This window comes from Thermobia domestica, chromosome 16 (genome assembly GCF_964235325.1).
Source record: "Thermobia domestica chromosome 16, izTheDome1.hap1.1, whole genome shotgun sequence".
In the NCBI taxonomy this organism is placed as follows: Eukaryota; Metazoa; Arthropoda; class Insecta; order Zygentoma; family Lepismatidae; genus Thermobia; species Thermobia domestica.
The window spans coordinates 143,470,398-143,496,734 of NC_137469.1; the positions used below are offsets into that span (position 1 = coordinate 143,470,398).

General features: G+C 35.6%; 1 protein-coding gene across 2 annotated transcripts in view; it reads left to right on the top strand.

The window, feature by feature from the left end:
• Positions 1 to 26,337, top strand: part of LOC145673466 (phospholipid-transporting ATPase ABCA3-like) — a 312,570-nt gene that overhangs the window by 115,497 nt on the left and 170,736 nt on the right. For both annotated transcript variants that reach the window (XM_081743188.1, XM_081743189.1), the window contains exons 9-10: positions 1,131 to 1,386; positions 18,637 to 18,791. In XM_081743188.1, the coding sequence (XP_081599314.1) occupies positions 1,131 to 1,386; positions 18,637 to 18,791 (411 nt within the window). The remainder of the gene's footprint in view (positions 1 to 1,130; positions 1,387 to 18,636; positions 18,792 to 26,337) is intronic.

A 26,337-nucleotide genomic window follows, 5' to 3' on the forward strand; every position in this document is an offset into this window, starting at 1 on the left:
AAAGTCTGGAAAAAGTCTGGAAATTGCTGAGAGAAATTTGCTAGACACCATGCTGTACACATATTCTACCATAACTAATACTATACTATTGAAACTAAAGGGGAAGGGGTAGGCCCACTTCCGGACCACCCTGTATAATACGTGTTTTAAAATAATAATAATAAAATAACGATATGCTTATCTAAGTGTAATTTTAATGTGTAACACAGAAGGTACGTCTTACTCTGTACAGTCATATCCTTTTAACATTCAAGATTTTTCAGGAAATCATATAAGAAATCAGCTTTGAGAAAATTATTTTTATACTTCTGCTTTATTTCCATTTAAGTTCATTGAATAGCATTTGTTTCTATGAAGATAGGCCTCTAAACCTATGTGATACGAGGACTCCAGCGTAATGTGATATCCGAAACACGTCAGCTTCTACCGGGAATCGAATTCGAATCTCCGACATAGAAGAAGAAACATGAGGTAACCGCAAGGGAGCCCTACTGGACGGTGTATGGTCAGTTTTTCTAGAAAGCTGAGTTCACTGAAACAAAATTCATTCAAGATAATCAACTTTGTTGATAAACGAACTATAAAATGTTCAGTATGACTCCTATGTGGCTCTTCTTTCCGAGAGCCTCAGGTTAGGTTCGTGGTGGCTCTTTGTGCTGGTCTAGTGGATAATGCGCACGTTTTTGATGCTTGTAGTTTCGGCTTTGATTCCCGGTGTAAGAGCATTGAATGCATTACGCTGGTTCGATTCCATCTTGAAATGCATGTCCACGTGACATATAGTCTCGATGCTGAAAATGGCCGCTGAATTCAGTATACAGTAATATCTCGGTTGAAGCTTACATGTTTCAAAGCCCATGTTAAGTTGAAGGCCTTGTTTCATATAGCTTTGCTGTTAAAAAGGAAGTTTTAAAAAATGAACGAAAGTAGAAACAAACTAAAGCAGTTAAGTTTGGGTTTCTCAAAAATGTTGATTATGTGAGTATATACAGTCTTCTGAAGATGTTGAAGTTCAATCCAGCGTAACAATCGTAGAGTGTAAGCTGTCCTGAAATTTATGTAACATTAAATTTGTTCAAAAGTGTTGAATTTTAATGTCTCTAATTTCTGTTACGCTTCTCTCATATTAGATCTTCTGTAATAATCGAGAAACAAAGAAGATTAAAGCTATGAATTCTGGCTCAATGCATAGGAAGTATTTCGAGGAAGTTTCCGAAGACTATCCTGTAGGCATCAAGATCCGTCAACTGAGAAAAGTATTCCGTTATTTGCGTAAAGAGGTGGTCGCTGTAGACGATGTTTCTTTGGACATATACAGCGATGAAATAACTGCATTGTTGGGACACAATGGCGCCGGAAAGACAACAACGATGTCTCTCTTGACAGGTAGGTCTATAGAACCAATAAACGAAGACCTGCAGCCAGGAATCGTTATCAGGGATTTGAGAAAGACGTGGACATCTAACGGCAAGAAGATTCACGCTCTAGATGGAGTTTCAATGGATATGATTGGAAACGAAATTACTGTCTTGCTCGGCCATAATGGAGCTGGAAAAACTACTTTATTCTCTGTATTAGTAGGTACGATATAGTATTAACTTGAAGGAAAGCAATAATGTTATCCGTTCACTATACGGTGCTCGTCTTTGAGTAAATGTATTGCTTGTCTTTGCAGAATGTTGGTATCTTGTGCTTAGTGTGTTGTCTTGTAGCTTATTAAAGGAAAGGGGAAAACCTTTAATATATATATTCTTACTTTGTACGCAGGGTATTCATAAAATGATTCTTAAATTGCAAGGTAAATAGCACAGAGAGGGAATAAATAAGCCGTAATAGATACAGCTAGAGAAATAGCTCATGGTAGAAACATTAACGTGTGAAATTCAGATATTTCTTAAAGTTTTAGAAAATTAACAATAGTAGGCAAAACTGTAAATAAATTACAATAGATACCTCGAACTTCGCTTAAATGCATTATTGAAATTTACAACAGAACGTCAGTTGCAATTGTGATCCTACTAACACTTCTTAAAGTCACTACATGTTTCTTTCCCATACCAATAGGCGTTTCTTGCCATATATTTTTGATAGTTTCGATATGAATCAAATTAACTTCGAAAGTGTTCATTCACCCTGTTCCTTTGTATTCCGTGTCTGATTTCTTAAAAAATCATATTAAACGACTTTCCGCTGACAGCTGTCAACATTACTATATTAAGAAATATTTAAGAAAGAAGGAATAGTGTGACAAACTCCTATTTTCTTACATGTTAACTACTATATATACGGGTATATGTTTTTTTAAGTTGCATGTGCTATACACAACTATTTTCTATTAATTAAATGAAACTACAATATGAACCAATGCAGATTAAACTTTTTCCATGCAATTCTTAAAATTTCACGTAGACCGTGAAAATATTCATCCTCAATGCAAAGAGACCGTGTGTGCTTCATCAGGAAAGAAAAGAGAGAAATATGAATCTAATATATATTTAAAAAAAAAAAAAAGAAAAACTAGAATGAGCAGTATTCAGATAGGAATCTAATATTCAGCCTACACAAATGTTTTTTTAAGCTCCCTCATGGCTTAAGCGGTTAGTATATGCGCCTTTAGCGTTCGATTCCCGGCTGGAGCTCATGTGGTTCGGTTTCCACGCTAATCCGTAGGTCCACGTTTCATATAGCATCGCTGCTGAAAAGGACGTAAAATTCAAAATCAAACAAATATTTGTTAATAATATATATGTCTTCCATTTAACGTTTTGTGAGGTAATTTTTGCCTGGTATCTTCACGGAGATAGAAAATACAAAAAGGATGGAAACTTACTCTCTGTTAATATCTATGTACGTGTGCCCAAAAGTGTAAGCAGAAGCAGTCAAAAATATAAGACCAACTTTCAGCATTGTTGTTCTAAGTTAATTATAAGATTTATTCATAGATATATGAACAGTTAGAGTTGCACAACACGAATCACTTTAGCAGTAGTTGCTATTTATCACTATTATTATTATTATTATTATTATTATTATTATTATTATTATTATTATTATTTGCATCAACATCAAACTACAGGAGACCCAGGTTCGACTCTCGGTGAAGCTCATGCAGTTTTGTATCCCACGTTAAGCTGATATAACCTCGGTGCTGAAAGAGACGTTAAATTCCAAATCAACCAACCGAACTAGAGAATAACACGCTTCATTTACTTGAAAGTGCAAAGTTCATTTAGTCTGCTTGTATTTTGGGTTACTTGAGATGAGTTTCTTAACCCCGCTCAAACTTCGGCTACTTATCTGTAAATAAATAAACAAGGTTAATAAGTGTACATAGATTAGCTTGTTGAACATGTGCTACTATTATTCATGAAATTGTTTCTTCTTTTCTTATTCCAATTTCTTTCTAAGTACTTCACTTGTAGAATGTATTTCTAATGTTTTGCACAGTCTGTAGTAGGGGTTATTCCATTATAAATCGTCAAACAGTCCCCAGGTGACCATCTGGGATTTTGATGAAATTTGGCACACAAGCACCTACATCCTTCGTAAGAAAGTCTGTAATGTTTTATTTTCCTGCCGCTACCTGTTCCTGAGAAATTGACCTAGAAGTTTGGCAGTCTGCATCGTGCCTTTCTGAACACGCTGGTTTTTGTCAGTTTGTAAAGAGCAAGAACTCAGTTACTAATTACGTTACATGGGTCAAACTTTTTCTGCAATAAATATACGCATCGTTGTAATCCAGTAATATGTTGAGAGCGGTATGACCATTTTATATTCTGACATATAAACTGTCAAAGTCAGCACTTTTTAACATTACCGTTTATAAAGCTCATTTTTTAACATGTCACATATTTCCCAGATAACACAACAAATGTCTGTGTTTCTGCGCAGAACCTTACAGGGTAGTGAACTACATGCACCAGTAATGCAGAGCTGTTTACACTATATTTACAGGATTTATGGGAGGTTAAAATTGGTATCATTGTAAAAACACCAACTTTTTGCTTATTTTCAGAGCCCTGTTTAACTATGTTGACAGTTAAATATGAGTATGATATTTTGGATGAATATTGCTACTTATGTAGCAAATAACTTGTGTGAATTTCAAAACCCTGATGTATTTTCTTCCATTTTAAATCATCGCCTTTGTCAACAGGTGTCGGTAGTCTTTCAGGTTTAGAACGGATATGGAGAATGGAAGTATAGAAGTACGTATGCGCCAGGTAAAATCATTTACACTGATTGAGCACTTGAAAACATATATTGTAAGACTATAAGAAGAAACAATGTGCCACATAAATTAATTGTTACAAAATAGTAGAATTCTGTGGTTCAAAATTACAGTTCAGTATTAGTAATAAGAAATTGAGCGTTCAAATAAATAAAGAAACATGCATACAAAGTGAAAAGGAACATAATAAACCTGTGGAATATGATAGCCCCTATAGCCTCCCCTTGGATAGGCTACTGCAATGCAGGATTCCATTATCATTATAGTACACCACGAAAGGATGCACAGTTGCCTGGGATTTCTCCCAATGGTGCCCGTGAACCTCGTCCTGTATAACGAAAGCGTAATTTTGGCCAAATTCCAGTAAAACAATTAGCTCTGCTTTCTGAAGTGAAGTTTTTATATTACTCAGGTATGCAGCTTGAGCCTTGACTATGCAATGGTGCTGTCTAAGACTATCAATTCCCTGAGTCAATGTGTCACAAAATTCATTCACAGAGAGCTGTAGGATTTGTAATGTCAACCGGTCTGTGTGAACCTAGTTTTTAAATTTAATACAGTCATCACCTTCAAGTAAGTGATCATCAAAACGTTTTACTAAATAATCTTGCACAGCCTTCTCCCTTCCAAAGTTGTCACAGTAATGTAACCTGCATTGTCTGCTCGTTGCATCACACACTGCAATGTTCAGCAGTGTCCTGATCCAGGAAGGGCATCGATTATCAGTTTCATGTTTTGATGATATTGACACACACACACACATACTGAATGAGTGCCATTTGCCTTAACTGTAATGCACCACTTCGGCCTTGAGGCACAAAACTTTGCAAACCCAATTTGAAACTGGGTTTCTGTTAGCAGAATTCAACATATGTTTCATGTATATTCGTTAGTAGTAGCCTTTTTTGAACTTGAACTTTACCTTCATCTGGATGCACATACATACATTCTTTCATTCCAGGACAGATTCTGGAACACCCGTCGCTTTCATAAATGAAACTACGTCATTCACTAATACCTGGGGAATATTTTCCGAGGCTTCTGTTCTTGAAGTGATAGGATTCCTTTCTCATCTTAAGTTCTTTGCTCTTCGCACTAAATAATCTGAGGCCCTAAAACTCTATGCAGTTTTTCTGATACTCCAATTGTTAAGATTTGGACTTTCTGTTTATAGGAAAATGTTTTGTGATACTTTTCTACAAGCTGCTGTATAAGCATAGAGAAATTAGCATACCTGTCACATGTCTTTTTAGTAGAGAAACGTAGTGCTCGGTATTCCAAGAACATCTTCTCCTGTACGACATTTGTTATCTGCTTCACTATTCTCTTGCTGTATCCTTGCCTGTCTCTCTTACTTACATTCTTCAGTGGTGAGCAGCCTACAGATTTGAGAGACACGTTTAGTTGCTCCTGGTGAACAGTGTGTGGTGTGTAGCTAGGATCATACTTATAATCATTATCACTGCTGTTTCTGGAACTGGCATATCTAACACATGTTTAGCACAACTTCTGTCCTGGCACGAGGTTAACACGAAGCTCATTGATTTTGTCCTCATCCAGAGTGGAGAGGAACTCTGAAAGTAAAATTACTTCCATTCTCCATATCTGTTCTAAACCTGAAAGACTACCGACACCTGGTGACAAAGGCGATGATTTAAAATGTAAGAAAATACATCAGGGTTTTGAAATTCACACAAGTTATTTGTTACATAAGTACCAATATTCATCCAAAATATCACACTCATATTTAACTGTCAACATAGTTAAATAGAGCTCTGAAAATAAGCAAAAAATTTGTTTTCTTGCAATGATACCAACTTTAACCTCCCATAAATTCTGTAAATATAGTGTAAACAGCTCTGCATTACTGGTGCATATAGTTCACTACTCTGTAATGTAGTGCACACAAACACAGGCATTTGTTGTTTTATGTAGGAAATCTGTGACTTGTTAAAAAATTAGCTTTATAAACGGTAATGTAAAACAGTGCTGACTTTGATAGTTTATATATCCGAACATAAAATGGTCATGCCACTTTCAACATATCACTTCATTACAACGATGCATATATTTATTGTAGAAAAAGTTTGACCCGTGTAACATAATTAATAACCGAGTTCTTGCTCATTAAAAACTTAAAAAATCAGCGTGTTCGGCAAGTCATGATGCGGACTGCCTCGCTTCTAAGTTAATTTCTCAGAAACTGGTAGAGACAGGAGAATAAAAAATTATAGGCTTTCTTACGAGGGATGTAGGTACATGTGTGTCAATTTTCATCAAAATCCCTGATGGTCGACTGGGGATTTTTTTCTAATTTCGGTGATTATATATGGACTGACCCGTAGAGAATTCTTACTTTAACAAAAGAAACACTGACCAAAGCTTAAAACCCACTTTATTTTAAATTATAATTTGTAACTGTTTCGGATTCTTACGTGGAATTCTTACATAGAAAATTAAACCTTGTAACTACTAACTACATTGGATTCTTAAGTACATTTCTTTTATGCTTCATATCTTCATAGACACTTCTATTTTTTATACTTGAATTGTGTTGATGATGAGGTGTATATCGCAGAAACACCGTACAGAATGCGAAAAGAACACCACTAACATGGATCGAAAAAAATGTGTCCTATTAGAGCTGTAACCTGTCGAAATTTCGATACTTAATTCTCGAAATGCTTTAGCTTGAAAACTGTGTGACTTAGCTCAGTCGGTTCTATATATTTGGCTAGTGCAAGTTTTATTTGAGTAGTAAGTTGAATAAGTGCTGGAATCCTATCGATAGCATATTTTTATAAATATATTAGGTGGTCCTTACATCGATTTCCGATATTTCTTGGACCTCACCCCGTAAAATGGTTCCTTATCAGGCCAAAGTAACCCATGAAAAAGATTACTCAATTGAATATTATTAAATGGTGCCCCAAGCGACCTCAAGTTTTTAATGCGTTTACAGTATTCAATATGAGGCAAAGGTACCTTGTAAGTTCGAAAAGACAATAGTAAGTTAATAAATAGTTATTTTGAAGGTAATAACCTTTACATGATTAAAGATAAGTTGAGAATATCATCAGATTTGTGTTTGTGATGAAATGCTACCCCGAAACGATATGTCATTTGACCCCCTTCCTATTACAAACTTTTAACCTGAATCCAAGATGGCCGCCATAATGCTAATATGCAGTAGTAGCTGCAGTTCTATCTCCATTATCCCCATCCAAGATGTGGCCACTCTAGCCGTTCCAAAGATACGAGGTACTTCTGCCTCATACACTGTAAGTACATTAAAAACTTGAGTTTGCGTGGAGCACCATTTAATATTATTCATATATATAGGGTGTTAATGAATTATACCGACAAATTGTAAGAGGTGATTCCTCACATCAAAATAAGAGAAAAATTCATATGAACCTACGGGGAAGGGTACATAGTTTTAGAGCTATGACTGTCCAAAATCGCGAAAAAGCTGAATTTTAGCAGGCCCTATTGCGAATTCAAGAAACTAGGTGGTAGTTCTTATCAGTGTAAAGGAAGTCAGGCATACACAATTCAAAAGTGCATATTTCATCAATGTTCAATGGATGTGCAGGGTATTCCCTATAAGGTACAATTCCCAGATATGCTAACAACAGAGTTTTCAGATATACCCTGATTTGAAGGTGGGTCCAAAGTAGGCAAGATGTAAGCCTTGAGAAGAATGGACACCCAGCCTTCGGAGGGAAGTCAGAAGTGCTAGGAACCGTCAGCTCCATTTTTTTTTTTTTTTGTGTGTGTGTGTGTTTGTGTGTGTTCGGAATAACGTATACTGCGATGTATTTTGTGACGGTATATTTTATTTATTTATGTACTTTTTTTCGCATAAGCGTGAAAGATAATATCGCATCACAGGTTTTCCCGAATATGAGAGAAGTGCTGCTGACTGTCCTGTACACTTCCGACATTCCACCAAAGGATTCCGAGTTCACTGGCGTCAAGGCTTATCGTTTGCCTACTTTGAACCAAACATAAAATCACAGCATATGTCAAAATTCGGTTGACGTCATGTCTGGGAATTACACCCTGCAGGGAATACTCAGTACACCCATTGAACATTGATGAAATATGTATATTTAGATTGAATATGCGTAACGTCTTTACTCTGACAAGGACTGCTATCTACAGTTTCTCGAATTCGAAATAGGGTCTGTTGAAATTTATCTTTTTCGCGATTTTGGACAGCCCTAGCTCTGAAACTATCACTTTTATCCACAAATGCATATGAACTTTTTCTCTTATTTTGATGCAAGGAATCACATCTTACAGTTTGTCGGTATAGTTCATTAACACCCTATATATATATATATATATATATATATATATATACACTGCAATTACTGAATGAATATATGGAAAAAGATCTTAAAAGATAAATAAAAATCAAAGTAAGATGATTAGAAGTGGCGCATCAAAATTAAGACTGGAACTAATAAGAGACAAAAAGGGGGAAAAAATTGCGTTGAAAAAAAAAAGTGTGTATTTTGAAAACCCAATAATGGAAATTATAGTACGGAATAATATTTATGTTTGCAGGAATGATCTTAAAGGCATCAATGAACATATTTTTATTCTGATTTAATTTTTGTAATGGATAGCAGTGCATATCTCATCCAATAGAGATACACAGTGAGATGAGATTTTTCAGATACGATTACCGTGTTATGTTTCCATGAATTCATAGGTAGTACAAAGATGTGAAACTTAGTTTTTCTGAGAATGTCAATTGAAGGAAGATCTGTCTTCTTAAGGTGAAAGTTGTACCCCACCTCCCCCAAGTTTTGCTCAAATATAGAACGGAAGTTGGTTTTAAAATATCAGTGTTTCAAAAAAATTCTGGAGTTCAAATTGTGTTAATAAGGGGTCCTAAAACGTAAAAAGATATCTAAAACAAAATAGTGATGGTAGGGTTCGGAGTCCAATGATTAACAAGTTTGAAAGTAGACTACTAGTAAGCATTTGTGCCTTCTGTGAGGGTTGTGTCGGACTCAGAGAAAACAGCAATTTTCTCCCATTTCCTTTAGAAATTCGAAAAATTCAGATATTTCTCAGTAAGAGTGCCAAATTTTACATTAATAGTGTGAAAACTTCATCTTCTCCCAGTGCTGTAGAAAATTACACGAATTATGGAATAGTCTGTATATATATATATATATAAAATTATTAAACTTTTACATAGTTTAAAGTTCATTAATAGATATTTTAACATTTCAGACATTATCACATATTAGAACATTTCGTTATTTCATTCTTTTCTGTAAAGATGCTGTAAGAATAGCAGTTCTTTTTAATTTCTCTTATTTTATTTTCAGTATTCAGTTATTATTTACTAACCTATTACCAATAATTCAGTCTTATTATTTCTTCTATAAGGGAGGTTTGAAAAGTCTTCTTTCTTGTGATTTGTATGAGTTCGTAGGTAATTCAAAATCAGTAGCAGCAGCCTTTCATTTCTTTATGCATGTCTTTGTTTATCTAACTTTATTTCTCTGTAAGTAGATTTTAAGTTAGTAGTTTTTGACACTTTCTTCTTCTCATTTGGTTTGATTTTTCTTTTCAAAACCTTTTCTTAAAATTCTGCTGATCAGATTCTCGTGATTTTTCTTGCCTGTTGTTTCACTAAATATTTGTAAAGTGTTTTTAAGCGGTATAATTTTGACGAATATTTAAGATTGAGAATAACGTAACATTTCTTGGGTGCAGGTCTTCTGTGTATCAGCTATTTTGAGAGGTGAGCTGGTTTGGTTTTATATCATTCATATATTGTACACAATGTTGAATTTTTTTGTGTAAATATGAAGGTAAGCTATTCTTATAGTTGAGCTTCCGCTTAAGTGTATGTGCGGTTATCATCTTTTTTATTATTATTATTATTATTATTATTATTATTATTATTATTATTATTATTATTTTGGAAAGTGTTTTAACCATTACGAATTTCAAAGTTTTAAGTGTTGTGCTACAATTTGAGGTGTAGGGATTTCTCTGTTGTATACTAAAATATAACATGTCTTGCATTGCACATGCAGGGTAACGCAGGAAGTAATGGTCAATATTTGGTAAATAGTAATATTCGGACGAGAAACTTTGTGTGACACACAATTTTTGATGCGAAGCTGTACAGTCGATTTTCCTTTTTGAATTATGACATCCTTTACAGGAAAAACATTGATTTCTACTATTTCAGATTTGACGTTATTTGAAAGGGATTTGTGTTATCTGTTTTTTCTTTCTTTCTTTCTTTCTTTAGTTTAACGTCCGATGATTATAACCGAGGCTCAGGGAGACGACGACAGGCCGGTAGCCAACCCAAAAATGTTAGCGGGTGCCGATCCAATCATATTATGGTTCATCACTATATTATAGTTCATTTGCAAGCCTACCGTGGAACTTTCGGGGGGGGGGGGGGGAGCAAAAATTTAGTGGGGCCCGGCCCCCTAGATCCACCGTTGATACGATCCCGGACGACGATGTTAATGAATGAAATCGTAGAATGAAGAAAGTGGGTGGAAACGGGAGAACTACGAGAAAAGACATGCATGCGGCATTTATCTGCCACGAAGCCAACTTAGCGAGAGCTCTTTATTTTCTTGTTTTATTTTGATTGTGTGTCGAGTGATGTCAATGAAAATTGAGTGTTATTTAAAGATACACTGAAGGACAGCATAACGCTTTCAAACTATTTGATCAGTTGGGTGTCTTAAACAGCGAGGAGGGGCTTCAGGATCGAAAAGTTAATGTTGTAACATGTATGAATAAATGCTATGTCTAAGCAGCGAAGGAAGGTAGGTTCAGGATTGAAGAACTAAGGCTGTAATGTATATGAATAATGCTGTGTCCACTTTTTTAAAAATTTTAAAAATGTGAACCCCACGAAATTATAGTGTAAACAAACTGTAAAATGAAGGGCACGGTGGCTCAATGGTAGAGAGCTTACTTGTTGTGCGTAGGTCCCTGGTTCGATCCCGGCTAAGTAAGTTTGCAATGGACATTATCTTGCTCGTGGTTTTCCTCGGGATACTCCCGTTTCCTTTCACTTTCTCATTCCACCAATTCTTCCATAATCATTCACTTGCTTTAATCATAGTCTCCCTTAGCCTAACAGGCATAATCATGGGACGTTTAACTCAGATTTCAGATTTCATTTCTTCATTTTTTTCAAACAGTAAAATAACGTACATGCTTCGTGAAGCATTTCTCCAAAACTTATACTGTGCGTACACTCGTATTTAAAGCATATCTTTTGAACGTTTTTCTTCGAGTATTGTTTATGGGTTGAAAATTTGATAAACCAATCCATTTCTCAGTTTTGTTTCGTTCTTTTATTTTGTGGAAGGCTACTACGTTAGTTTCCCCAAACATTTTAAAAAAAATTAAAATCTGGAACTAAATTTGGACAGAGAACAACTAAACTATAATTCTGGATGCGTTTACTAATTCTGAATCTGGAACTCTGAAGTCAGATAACATGACTGCACATTGGAGGAATATGAAGACAAAAGCTTCATGAGGAATTTACTTTTGTGTAATTGCCTACAGTAGGATGGACCCTTTTCGTTTTACAGGGTTGGACCCTACAGTAGGATACCTTCAAATTTTAATTCCAGGTTCTTTTCTTCTTGAATCCTAAAACATAAAGAGCCACTCCGTGTAGTTGAAAACATTATTGTATGGTTCATTTATTTTCTTTCTATTCAGCAATGTATTGATACAAGTGGCGTACTCCACATTTTCTTATTAAATGTTAAGTACTTATTGCCGTGAGACTGTTACCTTGATCCTTCTTCACAGTAAGATCACACACAGTTTGAAAATGCTCGTGTATCACTTTTAAGCTTGTGTATCACTTTTTAACAGTATCGCTGAATAAATAAAGTAACAACAGGAGAAATCGAGGTTTTTTCGTGCAAGGTGATGGTTCACGAAGGATTGAACGAAGTTTATTTAAGGTTAGTGTAAAGGGACAAGTTTTGCCGATAGATGCCACTACAGTCTTAGTATCTCTCCCATGTATTTTTTTACCTTTCACGAAAGTTTACAATTTCTTTTACAAATTTCAACCTAGAGACTTCAAATTTTTAGAGAAGGAACTTCGTAACCTATTAAAGGGAACAATCCGTGCCGATTTTTTATTTAGAATTTTCTTCATTGTTGAAACATTTCGATTGTTAAAGGTTTGGATATCCATTTCAACAATCAAGTCATTTCAACAACGAAGAAAATTTTAAAATATCGGCACGGATTATTGCCTTCGATAGATTATGAAGTTCCTTGTCTAAAAATATTAAGTCTCTAGGTTCAAATTTATAAGAGAAATCGTGAATTTTCGTGAAGGATAAAAAATACATGAGAGAGATACGAAGACTGTAGTGCCATCTATCGGCAAAACTTATCCCTTTAAACCAACCTTAAGGAAGAAAGAAAGAAATGGAACTACAATGTTACGAATTTTAAAAACCATTATACCATTATGAAAGGTTGTGTTCGTATTATTATATAAACTTGTTTCTTTGTGTGATAGGTATTAGTGAAACAAAAAGTTTAGTACTTAGTGAGTTTTTACTTAACTAAGTTTTTGTTGTCTTACGCATATTAGAGTGAATTACCTTAATCTCATTTTTATAAAGAAAATATAAACCAGGGTTTATTCTTTATTTTATCTGACTTGTTAAGACATTGTATGGTAACATATAGAATTCAGTTGATATCTGTACGCTCACGCACTTTTACTATTCATTAATCGTGACCAGATGCCTTGTAAAATCGATTGATTGCAATAAACTTTAGTTAACTATCCAAGGAAGATAAGGAGAATAATGTTCTTTTCATTCGGAGATTGATGTCTACTTACACTGAAGGGCGATTTATTTTGGAGACATAACGCTCTCACCTTTGTTGCGAGCGTCCTGGGTTCGATTCCCAGTGGGGACACTCGGTCGAAAAAGTGTAAAAACTTTTTCAGACCTGCCATCGTGAGTGATGTTTTGCTCATTCACACCAGGGAAATGCAGGATAGTACCTAACATACAGGTCGTAGGCCGCTTCCTTCCTTTTCCAATCCTTTCTTCCTCCCCTTTCCTCGGATAGTGATCGCCGAGAGACGTCATTCCTCGTACGTGACGAGCTAACATGGTCATAGATGCCGGAAGTCCAGTAATCTAAATTCTAATCCTTATTTCGGAGACATTGTTTGCTTTGAAATTACACGTTTATTAGTAGTATGTTCTCACATTGTGTCACGAGAATCGGTTTCGTTAGTGTATACGATATCACCAGACAGTGAGCTGAACATTTTCTACCTTTCCATGAAACAGGATGGGGGTTGTCCATTCACCGTTAAGAAAAGTTATGATAACTTAATAGGAAAGAGTCTTTATGTGACAGGCTTCGAAGTCGAGCAATAAAGTTATCTTATAGGTATTCTTTCATTATTGGCAAATCACTTCCCGCAAACTACGAAGTTTTCCATCTTCACATTCTTATCTAACCACTTGATTTTCTTGATCTAACCACTTGATGAATAGTCTTACTATTGATTTTCACGTAGCAATTTTCTGTTTTAATACCGTCCGTTCACTGTAACTTCTTTTGCTCCTTTCTATTTTTCCTCTCACCGTACCTTCCAGCACCCCCTCATCATACAGTTCCTTCTCAACCAATGTCACAACCAATTTGTCTTCCTCGTTTCAATTACATGTAAAATTATTCTTTTCTCTCGTATTTTTGACACTTTCTGATATGTTTTCCGTTCGAACCAACAGATTCTTTTTATTCTTTCCACTCAACATTTCGAAAGCCTCCATTCTTATTTCATCGTTTTTCGTAATGTCCATGTTTCTGTCTAGCAGAGTACAATGCACCACATTCACAAAATAACCTTTTCTTCTTCATTACTACTTCTTTCGCCATTCCTGTCCTTGTTTTTATTTCCCGTTTGTACTTCATACCTTCACTAATAATAATACTACCCAGGTATCGAAAATTTGTTACATGTTCTACTTTCTCTTCTTCCTCTTCTGCCTTTGATACCGACTGCTTTTTCTTATACACGAGTTCCTCGGCTCGACTCCTAGTGGGAATCTTGAAATTTGAACGCAATATGGTGGTTCGCATTCTACGTTAAATTGTAGGTCCACGTCTTATATAGCTTCGGTGCTGAATGGGATGTGTTCCAACCGGTTGCTTAGTTTTAGTTTGTGATAAAATGGATAGTTGGTAAACTGAGGCTTAAGTAAAAGCCAGAAACAACTTGTAAATAAAGGTTTAGAACCCATCTCTGAAAAAAGGGTGCAGATAAATTCCTTATTATTATTATTATTATTATTATTATTATTATTATTATTATTATTATTATTATTATTTTGATTTTGATTTTCATATGAATCATGATGTCGTGCATAATCACATTTTCACAATGAAGTGTTTCTTCAGTAAAGTGTATTATGTTTCTGCCCAAGTCAGTAACTTTCACTCAATTTTTCTGTGATTAGACTGTATATATCCGAGGGAGGATCAGAAGCTAAGGTTACAAGGTCGATATTTCTGTCTGGAGTTTCGTCTGTTACAGTTCAACCTCTAAGTTCATTCTACGATGCAACAAGTGCCTCAGCTGAAATGGAGACTGTCGAAAAGTAACCTATTGTATGGACTATCTCTTAGCTATATTGGTTATATAAAATAATGTATACACGTTTCACTGCAGGCTTTGTAACATTACTTTCTGATCATTCCTCGTATATATATATATATATATATATATATATATACACTGGGGCCTAATTGATCCTCTCGCTGGTTCGCTTCCTTTCTATATTGATGGGCAGTACGTATGGTCTGTATCTTTCTTACTCCCCTGTCTATCTGGCAACCCATGAACACTAATGATGTTGCCTTCCAGAGTTATCATTTTGTAACTTCTTTTGATCTGATGCATATGCCGACCTTAAGTTTTTACATCTTTTTGTATAATAATACATTCCGTGCACTGATTAGTGATAAACTTGATAACATTTGTCTCTCGTCATTTATTTCGAAAGCCTCCATTCTTATTTCATCGTTTTTCGTAATGTCCATGTTTCTGTCTCGCAGAGTACAATGCACCACATTCACAAAATAACCTTTTCTTCTTCATTACTACTTCTTTCGCCATTCCTGTCCTTGTTTTTATTTCTCGTTTGTACTTCATACCTTCACTAATAAATTCTGGTTGGAATTTGATTAACTGTAATGTAGGTAGTAACCAGTGACGTATTTACTATTTTGTTTCGGGAGGCTTTGCAAACATTAGTCCTGGAAATGTAAAAATTCTGCAAGATATTTCATTTACCTTAATATAGTAAATAAAATTTCGGGGGAGGGGGCTTAAGCCCGGAAGCCCCCTTCCTAAATACGCCACTGGTAGTAACTTTTATAAACTTGATTTTTTCCGTCGCTTTTCGTGATGAAGTCAGTGAAAGAAAGGTACACATTCATAATATTTCAAACGTAATTTTCTTTATAATATACGAGTTACTGATAAGTATAGTTCAGAGCTGCTAGTGCTTTCGACCAGAAAACTGTCCTAGTTCATGTTCCTGAAATATTTGTACTTATTTCCTGTGTGATGATGATTTTGGGTATACGAGAATAGAAAAAGTTGTTCTGCAGTTTTTTTTTTTTTTTTTTTTTTTTAATGAGATGAAATCACTTCGATTTGTTTATGTAAGCATTGTACGGAAGTACATCTTGATTGTCATCATCATCATCGTCATTGGTATTCTGCCAATATTGGCAGGTCACTTGCTGCAACTGAGAAGCTTCTGTGCTCCACGGTCTTCAACTAATCTCTTCGTCTCTTCGTCTTTACGTACGGTTTTTCTGTTTTGATATCGTTCATTAACTGTAGTCTTCTTCGGCCCTTCCTCTCTTTGCTAGCACCATACCCTCTAGCACGTCCCTCATGATACAATCCTTCTTAGCCCATGTCCCAACTACTTTTTCTTCCTCTTCTTAATAGCATATAAAATTGTTTTTTCTCCCTCACCATTTCTAACACCCTCGCATTTACTTTCCCAGTTAATTCCTCCATTCTTCTTCACACCTACATTTCGAATGCTTCCAGTCGTTTCTTCTCACTTTTGTGAAATGTTCGTGTTTTTGACCCATACAATACAATACTCCACACGAAGCATTTTATGAGTCTTTTTCTAAATCTTTTATTTAAGATTCTACAAAATACTTTTCTTCCTCGTAAAGACTTCTTCCCCCATTCCTATCCTTGCTTTTATTTTATTATAGATAAATTTAAATATACGAGTGTATGCTTTCGAGTGTGTTTTCAGGAAACTTTTCGAAAACCGGCTGTGGGCATCTGCCATGTATAAATCGTTTTGGCCTTTCAGGCGAGCCTTATTTGATCTTCCAGCTCTACTATCACATAGAGGTCTTCTTTCCTAGTGTGCCGCTTCGTACCTGAGTGGCTAACGTGCGTGCTTCCGGGTTCGCTAACGTATGCTTCCGGTGTAACATAACCATAGATGCCAAAAGCCCAGAAATCTAATTTCTGATCTCCTAAGAGGTTTTTCATCATTAAAACAGTTATTTTTCAGTATATGTATTTTATCATCACTCAGCTATAAAAAACCTGAGGAAACTAGTATCTGAGACTGTTTGGAGCTTTAATGTAAGTGCTGAATTCGTTATGCCGTCAACAAAGGATTGAAAGTACGCTTTCTGTGAAGTTAATCTTGATTTCATAGCAAAAATCACAATAAATGTCACCTAGACACGTTTCCTAGCTCACATTGTAGTCAGATGCCTCATGGTTCTGCGTCAAGCTGCCTCTTAATTTTTTTTAACTCTCGGAAGCGAACTCTGTTGTTTTTTATCCATTCAATGGAAAGCAAATAGTGGAACAAAAATAATGTTCTAGTAGGCTAATATTGTAACAGCCAGAGGTGTCTTGCATGCACCCATCACTGTAATTTGGAATAGGAAGAAATAGTAGAAGGGCAGAAAAGGTGGTTCTGGGAAAGTTACGTCTTTTTCATAGTGATCTGTTTTCCAACAAGAAAAGCTTAGCTTTCGCATCATGGGATAAACAAAGTTCATGGATATTCTTTCTTCCTAGATGCAATGAACTAACGATGAAAGAAACTTGTACAAAACAGTGGCGGATCTAGCCCGGGGCCAGGAGGATTCCCCCCCCCCCCCCTCGTAGTTTCTTGAGTGACAAAAATAATGTATTATTTATATATTTTTTAAAGTTTACAGTAAACCATAATATACCTATCATAGTGTGGGTTGTGGCTGCCCTCACACCAATTTTTACCTTCTAGATCCGCCACTGGCACAATGTTCTCTGTTGTCAACTTTGTGGCCAGTCACCAGTAATATGCGATGTAGTTCACAATGAAGTGATCTGTGTTGTTGAGAATCTACAAAATAAGAGATATCATCTAGTTTTCGTGAGTGTGTATGTGTCAACAATGGTATTTCTCTCTGAACTTTAATTATATGCGAGATCAGAAAAGCAAACTAATCTATCATGAACGAAAGACTTTTTTTCTCGCAAAAATTGTTGATTTCGATAATAAATTATGATCGTATGTGCATTATACTTTGCTAGCCATTTTTCGTAGCAAATTGGAATGTGATACTGGTTAAATACAATGCATATAATGTGCTTGTATCTTTCATGTTACGTGTTTTCAAGCGTTTTAATGTTATTATTACACTAAATTATCATTTTGTAACTCTTGGCAATATGGGTGCGTGTATGTCTGTGGGGTGTTCTTAAGTAGTTTTGTATAGTATATTTTGTCCATAACTAATGTTTGGCTTGATCACATTTGTGTTTTAGTATTTGTTATATTGTGCATCCTGCTAATTAGTTAGATTAATTAACAGAAGTATAATTGTACCATGTAGTAAAATTTTATTCTTGTTCTGTCCTATTTAGTTACGAAGCCAGTGAAATGAATTTGCAGTTTCAAATAAGTCCATTGAATCCAGTAGTATTTGCCATAATAATTTATAATCCACTGCGTATGTGATTACTGAGATCAGGGCGTATTTACGCATGGACCAACATCAACCATGGCCTGAAGCAGGAAGCATGGGGGGTAGCAAATTTTATCAAACCAGTTCTTTCTCGTACTCCATTTCTGGAAATTAAAAGAAACATTGCTGTTGAAGAGGCAGCAGAAATGTTTTCTCTGACTGAAGTAGCTGTTCTTTAGATATTGTTAAGTTCGTAGTTTAGAGCCAAATAATTCTAGAAATGCATTTTTATTAAGGTAGTGTGTGATGTTTTTGTTTTAGTTAGGTAATGAGAAATATATTATTTGTATAAGGTAATTTAACGACATTTTTTTTCTACTTCAAAGGAATGTTTTCGCCTACCAGTGGAACTGCATACATCAATGGCCATAGCATAAGAAAGGAAATGGACAAAGTGAGAGAAAGCATTGGATTGTGTCCACAGCACGATATGCTATTTCAGGAGCTTACTGTAATGGAACATCTTCTTTTCTTTGCAGCGGTAACTAATTCTCAGTTAACTATAATTTTGCCTGGTTGAGTAAGCATTAATTAAAGAACAATGTGCTTCTTAGAAGGATTGTTTCCCAACTGTCTGTAGTCGTAAGAAGAAGTAAAGAGTGATGCAAAAATTAAATAATGCAGTACAGAAGTTTTACATATATTATGTGATGAAAAGTATATGGACACTACTCGCAAAGAGTGTAGACACAATGATATCGCATATCACATGAATCTCACGAATAATAATGTCTGCAGTTGGAACGATATATTTAAGAAAATAGAGGATTTTAATTGATGATTTTTGAGTTTAACATCCCTTTCAGCAGTGAGGCTATATGAGACGTGGACCTACCGATTAACGTGGAATATGATACACCCAAAGGAAGAGACGATAGTTAACCCGAAATTGTGCATCTCTATTGAAACATTACGAGTTATTTTTAAGAGTGTTATTTATTTATTAAGCGTATGGTATAATGCGAGAAAGAAACCGTAATAATAATAATAATTTTTTATATTTTCGCTTTTTGCTATAACCATTCATTCCTTAGTGATATCAATCAACACTGAATTAAACATTTGGATGATGGAACTTTGCTGATGAACTTGAAGTGGTTCTTTCAACTCTAGCACAAATAAATGAGAGGGCATCTGCACTTGGCCTATATTTAAATTTTTCAAAGTATGAAGTTGGTTTTCTTGGATCAGACGAAGCCAAGTTCGACCTATTATTAAAAAAAATTGACGAAACTGCCCCAGGAATACGTCTCCTAACTAACCAGGATGCTTGTCTTCTAGGCGCCGCTCTCACAAAGGAAGATTTTACCAATGTCCTGTTGAGCAAAATATCGAAGTTAGAATATTTTTTGTCTCGACTCGCCTCTATTTCTGTCCATGCAGCTTTCTTTCTTCTACGTGCCTCTTTGGCGATCCCTAGTTTAAACTAATTCTTACGATGCTTTCCATCTTGGAATGAGACTCTACTACTGGAGAAATACGACCATATCCTTAAAATGGGTCTGGAATCAATTTTAAACTTCTCCTTAAGCGACGAATCTTGGATTCAAGCTTTCTTACCTGTGAGATTAGGGGGTCTTGGTATTCGGCGATCCGTGGATATGGCGATTCCTTCCTTTTTAGCGTCCTACCACGGATCTCTTCGTTTAGTCGAGGCTCTTCTTTCGCAAGGTTACCACCTAGACCCAGGTGGCACAGTTCAAGAAGGCTCTACCAAATGGAAAAAATTAACAGATACAGATCTTCCAGAAATTAACAAATTAGGTTCTCAGGCATCTTGGTACACACCAATTGCAGCGCATTTTCATGAACTTCTCTTACAGTCAGTTATTGCTCCAGAGGATAAAGCTAGGATTCGTGCTGCCTCATCCCTACATGCTGGGGCATGGTTGAATGCAATACCCTCCCCACCATTAGGTCTTCATATGACTAATGAGGCATTTCAAATCTCTGTCGCCTTAAGATTAGGTGCAGATATTTGTGAGCCACATCGCTGTCCAGCTTGCGGGGATCAAGTTAACCAACGTGGCCTGCATGGCCTTTCACTCCTCTGTGAATGATATCATTTTACGAGCCCTTACCACAGCTGGAATTCCTTGTTACCTTATGCTCAGCATAACGTAACATGGCCCGATGCTTTTGAGCACCTTGTATATTGGCAGGAAAATTTTAAAATTTATTTAGAATGTTAAGAGAAACTTTTATTTTATAGTGGAAGAACAGTAGGTCGAGAATTTTGTGTAATTTTAGTACAACAGAGCGTTTCGATAGATGTTATAAGAAGATTACATGATTATTAGTTATATTTTATATATTTTACGCATTTATTCATGAATATATTATTATTTTAGACAAATAAGTGTATATTTCAGCTTTTTCAATGGTTTTCAGTTCATTTCTATTCATATTTCGGCATAGGGAATCTTCACAAGAAAGCTAAAAATTTTATTTCGTAAAATCTTCTTCAAAATTCCAAATTAATAAAGTCAGCCATAATTTCTTCTTGGTGCATCTCTTTGTTTCGAAGTAAAATTATCTGATTGGATAATCCACAATCACAGCTGCGGCTGAGATTTCGGTTTTCTTTGATCTTCACACAGAAGCCTATCATCCGATCATTACGTCATGATTATCTTCCAATTAGGGATCATCTTCTTGAAACTCTTTGTCTTACGGCGTCAGCCATTTCAAGAGTCAGACGTGCAGTGTTTAGCGTCTGCAGAAAAGTGGAATAATTTGTGATCACGTTAAATTGTGTTAAATTCTTCGTTCTGGCGAATATTGGAAATTGTCATCAGAGATAAACGTACGGTGTTTGGTGTTTTCAACAGATTATTAATCCAGAAATAGTCCAATTGGGAAGTGATTTCGTATAACATAATGGATACTAGCATGTAAATGTCTAGTGTTATGGAATGAGCTCCTTAGCAAATTTTGCGTTCTCGATCAGCCAGAGAACCTAAGAGAAGCCAGAGGAGACGGTGAAGGAGAGAGAACGTTGAGTAGTGGTGCAGACATCGAGGAAGAAGAAGTCAAGCTACGCTCGATGCTTTTTTCTGGATAGGTGCTGTAGGAGTTAGTATCCTAAAACTGTTTTGAGACCACGTTTTACGAGTTTCCCAGGAATCTCGAGTGGAAAAGTCGTCAGGAACTTTTTTTTTGTTATTAATATATCCGTTCAGTCGCTGTGTAAGAAGAGGATTCAAGTAAGTAAGGGATAGTGAAAGTGAAACTCAATCCAGGTATTTGGCGTCAAAATTTCCTTGTTCTGACAAACATGTGTGAATATATTTTCTGGTGTACGTGTAATATTCGTAATATGAAGCATTAAGTTCGTAAAGTTTCCCTCAACGCCGCACACATGTAGATTCAGGCAATGTGACATCGTGTTTTCATTCGATGGGGGGGGGGGAAACGAAAGCTAGAATCTCAGCACAGAGCGATTGTTGTAATCTCAAGAAAATGTGTGTACCACACACACATTTTCCCCAGTGATGAAAAGATGTTTTAGATTCCCCAAAATCTAGAAAGTATTCATTTCGGTAATTCTGCTCAAAATTCAACTTTTAGTTATTTTGGCATGTTTTCTTTGGTTTTTTTTTGAAATAGAATGATTATGAATGTTGAAGATGTAAACAAGTGTCAGTTTCACGGCTACTGTCGAGTGCAAGGGTACATGCATTTCGCGTACCGATAACTGAAAACTTTCATCAATAGGCTAAACCTACGTAATATTTTAAAAATCTGATACCCATCAAGTTAGAAATTGCAATTTTTGTTAATTACTAGTAAATATCTTTTCCTTTTTTTTTAAGAAATTCAATATATTCAGAGCGACACTGATGCAAAACTAACCACTGCGTCTTCGGTAGGAATGTGGTAGCGAAACGAAACAAAATATAAATGCGAAATAAGTATGGTGCTTTATGAAATATATGTGTGATTTTTTTTTTTTTAATATATATATGCTTGTTTAGGTTAAGTTAGATTAGGTAGATTAGGGCTTTAGGTTTAAGTATGTCAATATGTACATGAATGTTTTGCCTGTGCTAGATTGTCATGTGGGTCCGAGCTGAAGAGAGGTCGCGAAGAGCGTAAATCCTCTACGCCGGCCACAATCTCGACGCACAGAGGAGTGTAAGCACCAAAGAATATGTAAACAGAAGCAAATTAAGCTAACCACAACATGTAGGCAGTGAAGTTATTATTTTTCAGTAGTGTTTTGTATTTTCTATTGTGTCCTTTTGTTTGTTTTGCGTGTCGATACAATGTCAATGTTCTAGAAGGCAAGAATATTAAATGAATATTAAAGAATATGAATATTTCGAGAATATGAGCAAAAGTAAAGAATGTTTCGGCTCTGAAAGGTATAGAAATCGATTTTATTAATTTTATTTTGATGGGTATGTCAGTTCAATGTAAAATATTTTCCTGTTAATGAATATTTTGTCCAATAATACATTCATGAATATTTTGAAGAATAAAACTTACTAGCCGTGAACGCATCTTTCTTTTCGAATACGAAATCTAGTTAGCTTGTAATTTTAAGAAGTCATAGAAATACGTAGTCGATGTTTTCGGTATGCATGCGAAGCATGATCAAAACAGAGAGCAGTATGTACAGAATAAGTTTGCTGGGGAAATGAAATAGCTGTGAAATTCAGGGAAGAGACTTTCCTTAGTGTGACCGAGTTGAAAACAACCGAATCTGTAGAAATTTCTTATTTTATCAGTTTCGATCAAAATCTCAGTTTAGACTTTTTTTTTTAATTACAAAATTCTGTTTCAAGATTTTTTTTTTTTTAAATTCAGATAGGGCTTTCACAGACAACATCAAGATCATCTTTGTGCTCAGTGCCAGCTCCACTCGGAGGTCGGTGTCCTGTGTCTGTAGTCGTGGTTCACAACCTATTTCCGGATGGGATGTGGATGATGAACTGCAGGCCTGGATATCGGACTGTGAGTCGAGATGGAAGAGAGTTTGGAAGCTTTATATTTCGGGCCAAATTTGAGTTCTATTTTCCGTAGATGATTGGCTTGGTGAGTGTATCAGTGACTGCTGATGACGAGCCCATACGGGCCCAGTAGGTTCGGTGTCACTAGTCAGTGATACATTCAACATAGCATGTAATCTCAAGGAAAAGGAACATCATACAAGAAAATACAATTCAATCAATTAATTACATTTAATTCATTTTATTTTATTATTTATTTTATATTTTAAATGTAAAATCCTTCCATACGTGAACCTTCAGGATGTTGTCGTTCAGATGGTAAACGACCTGGTGGCATGACATTAGTTCCTTGGTTGAAAGGCAAATTACTAGTATGGGACTTTACGTGTTCAGATACATTTGCCCATTCAAGTCTTCCTTTAGCTGTTTTGAATGCTGGAGCTGTTGCTAGTCGTCGAGAAGTAGAAAAGCAAAGGAAATATAACAACCTCCTTGATAAATTTATTTTTGCTCCAACTGCCATCGAGACTAGTGGTGCTTGGGGATCTGCAAGCCTTGATTTTATTAGAGAAGTAGGCAGACGAATTTCTATCGTTACTGGAGATATTCGTTCAACATCTTTCCTAATTCAACGCATATCTATTGCTATCCAACGTGGCAACGTGTCGTCGGTTCTTGACACCTTACCACATGGAAAAGAACTAGATGAGGTGTTTCTTCTCTAACACAAGGGAGAACATTGAACATTTATACAACTGGACGACATACTATACAAATAAGGTGTAATATCATTGTATGGCGTAGAAAATTAGACAGTAACACTAGATATGATGCCGTTGATAGGTGGTTTTCTACCCCTTCCTTTGGTTCGACTATCGAAATATATTTCCTGTTGACTTAATTATTTTTTCTTAATTGTTTCGTAAATTTATTTAATGCAATTGTTACAATTTTATTCAAATTATTATATTGTGTTATTCTGTTAGCAATTATTGTTCCATTCCTCATTTATGCCTGTTGTTATTTTAGTTGAATGTCGATTGGTAAACAACAACAACAATACTACTACTACTACTACTACTACTACTACTACTACTACTACTACTACTACTACTACTACTACTACTACTACTACTACTACTACTACTACTACTACTACTACTACTACTACTACTACTACTACTACTACTACTACTACTACTACTACTACTACTACTACTACTACTACTACTACTACTACTACTACTACTACTACTACTACTACTACTACTACTACTACTACTACTACTACTACTACTACTACTACTACTACTACTACTACTACTACTACTACTACTACTACTACTACTACTACTACTACTACTACTACTACTACTACTACTACTATTATTATTACTACTACTACTACTATTACTACTACTACTAATTATTATTATTATTATTATTATTATTATTATTATTATTATTATTATTATAAAAAACGAGAAAATACAGGAAACAGCTAAAGTGAGAATGCTTTCAAATTTAAGTCGATTGATCCGTGAAAGTCGTTCTTGTGAGGTTGTAGATGTTTTCTAGGGAACCATTGAACTTGAAAACGGGGCACTCGGAGATAATATTGTAAAATTCTGTCTTTTATGGTAGAGCTAAAAGATGGTAGAGGAGAGTTTTGGACTTTCCCATCACCTTTTATTTTAAAAGTTTTCTTTCTGTATACAATAGATATATTACAGATAAAATATAAGTTCCTCTAGGTATTCACTGGTGAATTTGTAGGAACCCCATAACCATGCATCGTAGGCAGTGGAAACCAAGGCTCTTGCGGCCAAGGTGTAGCTAGATGCCTCTCGTTGACCAGACGTGTTACAGAGAGAAATAAACCCAGAGACTAGGCGTCCTAGAGAGGGTAGAGTAGGTGCCTCTCAATGACTAGGCGTCTTAGAGAGGGGGATAAGGAGATATCAGTGATTAGGTGTCCTAGAGAGTGGTGGATGATCAGTCGGTGCACACTAATTTCTTACGTGGTGTGCGGGTATCTTTTATTCAGAAATGTTACTGACTACTTGAATCTACGTCACTTGTCGATCGTTGGCGATGGTTGACGAAGTCTTTTTCATGGCTGTTATCTGGTAGAAATTTGCAATATGCTTCGTTGTTTCTAGGGCATCGCAGACACAGGTATGATTTTATTACATGTTCTATTTCTTGAGGAGGAAGTTGCAGCATTCCTTTCTTGTACCTAGCCTGTTGAGAGTGGTCCATGTCTTCGGTAATGTGAAGCCCGAGGTTTTGCAGTTGGGTTATCTACCAAGTTTCGGTTAGGTACATCACTTTATTCCCAGTGTTTTCAATTCTAATCAATGTCAACATTTTCTTCTATGAGCTTTCTGTCTTGTCTAACTGCTTTCCTGATTTGAGACTAAATTGAGAGAACTCATTAAGAAGGTTATTGATGGAGAATTTTTAACATTATTGAGGAGCGTTTTGTATTCCCTTAAATAGCAACTTTTCTTCTTAGCATTCCGAAGATAGCATGAGGAGTAAAAGAGATATATTAAAGGTAGTACCTAACTTCCGCTCAAGAATGCTAGATGCCTGATTACAATGAAGCAAAAGCTCATTGTAAGAATACAAAACAAAATTTATGAAGACATTTCGAAAGTGGGATTTAATATCGTGAATTGTTTTATTGAGTGAGCTGAGCTAATCGAATACCGTCTGCGTTCACTTCGTATTTCTCCGTTGTTTGTAATTCGATAAGCTAAAGACCAGTAATATCTAAATTTTGCTTAACGATAGTGGACAATGATGACAAAATTTAAGCGTCTAATTAGTCATGTGTTTGAAAAATAGGGCTACACAATTTAATTTGCATAACATTGAATTTTTGCATTGATAATTACTTGGTGGCAGCCACCTAATAAATGAGTGTACAATTGCTGAACGGCAAAGAAGAAAAAGGAGCTGGGAAGTTGACAAGTATATTTGATATAAATACAGGTAAATGTATTCGATTATCTCGCTCAGCTCAATTGTCTATGCAAACAATAAGGATATAGTATTTTTTTGACA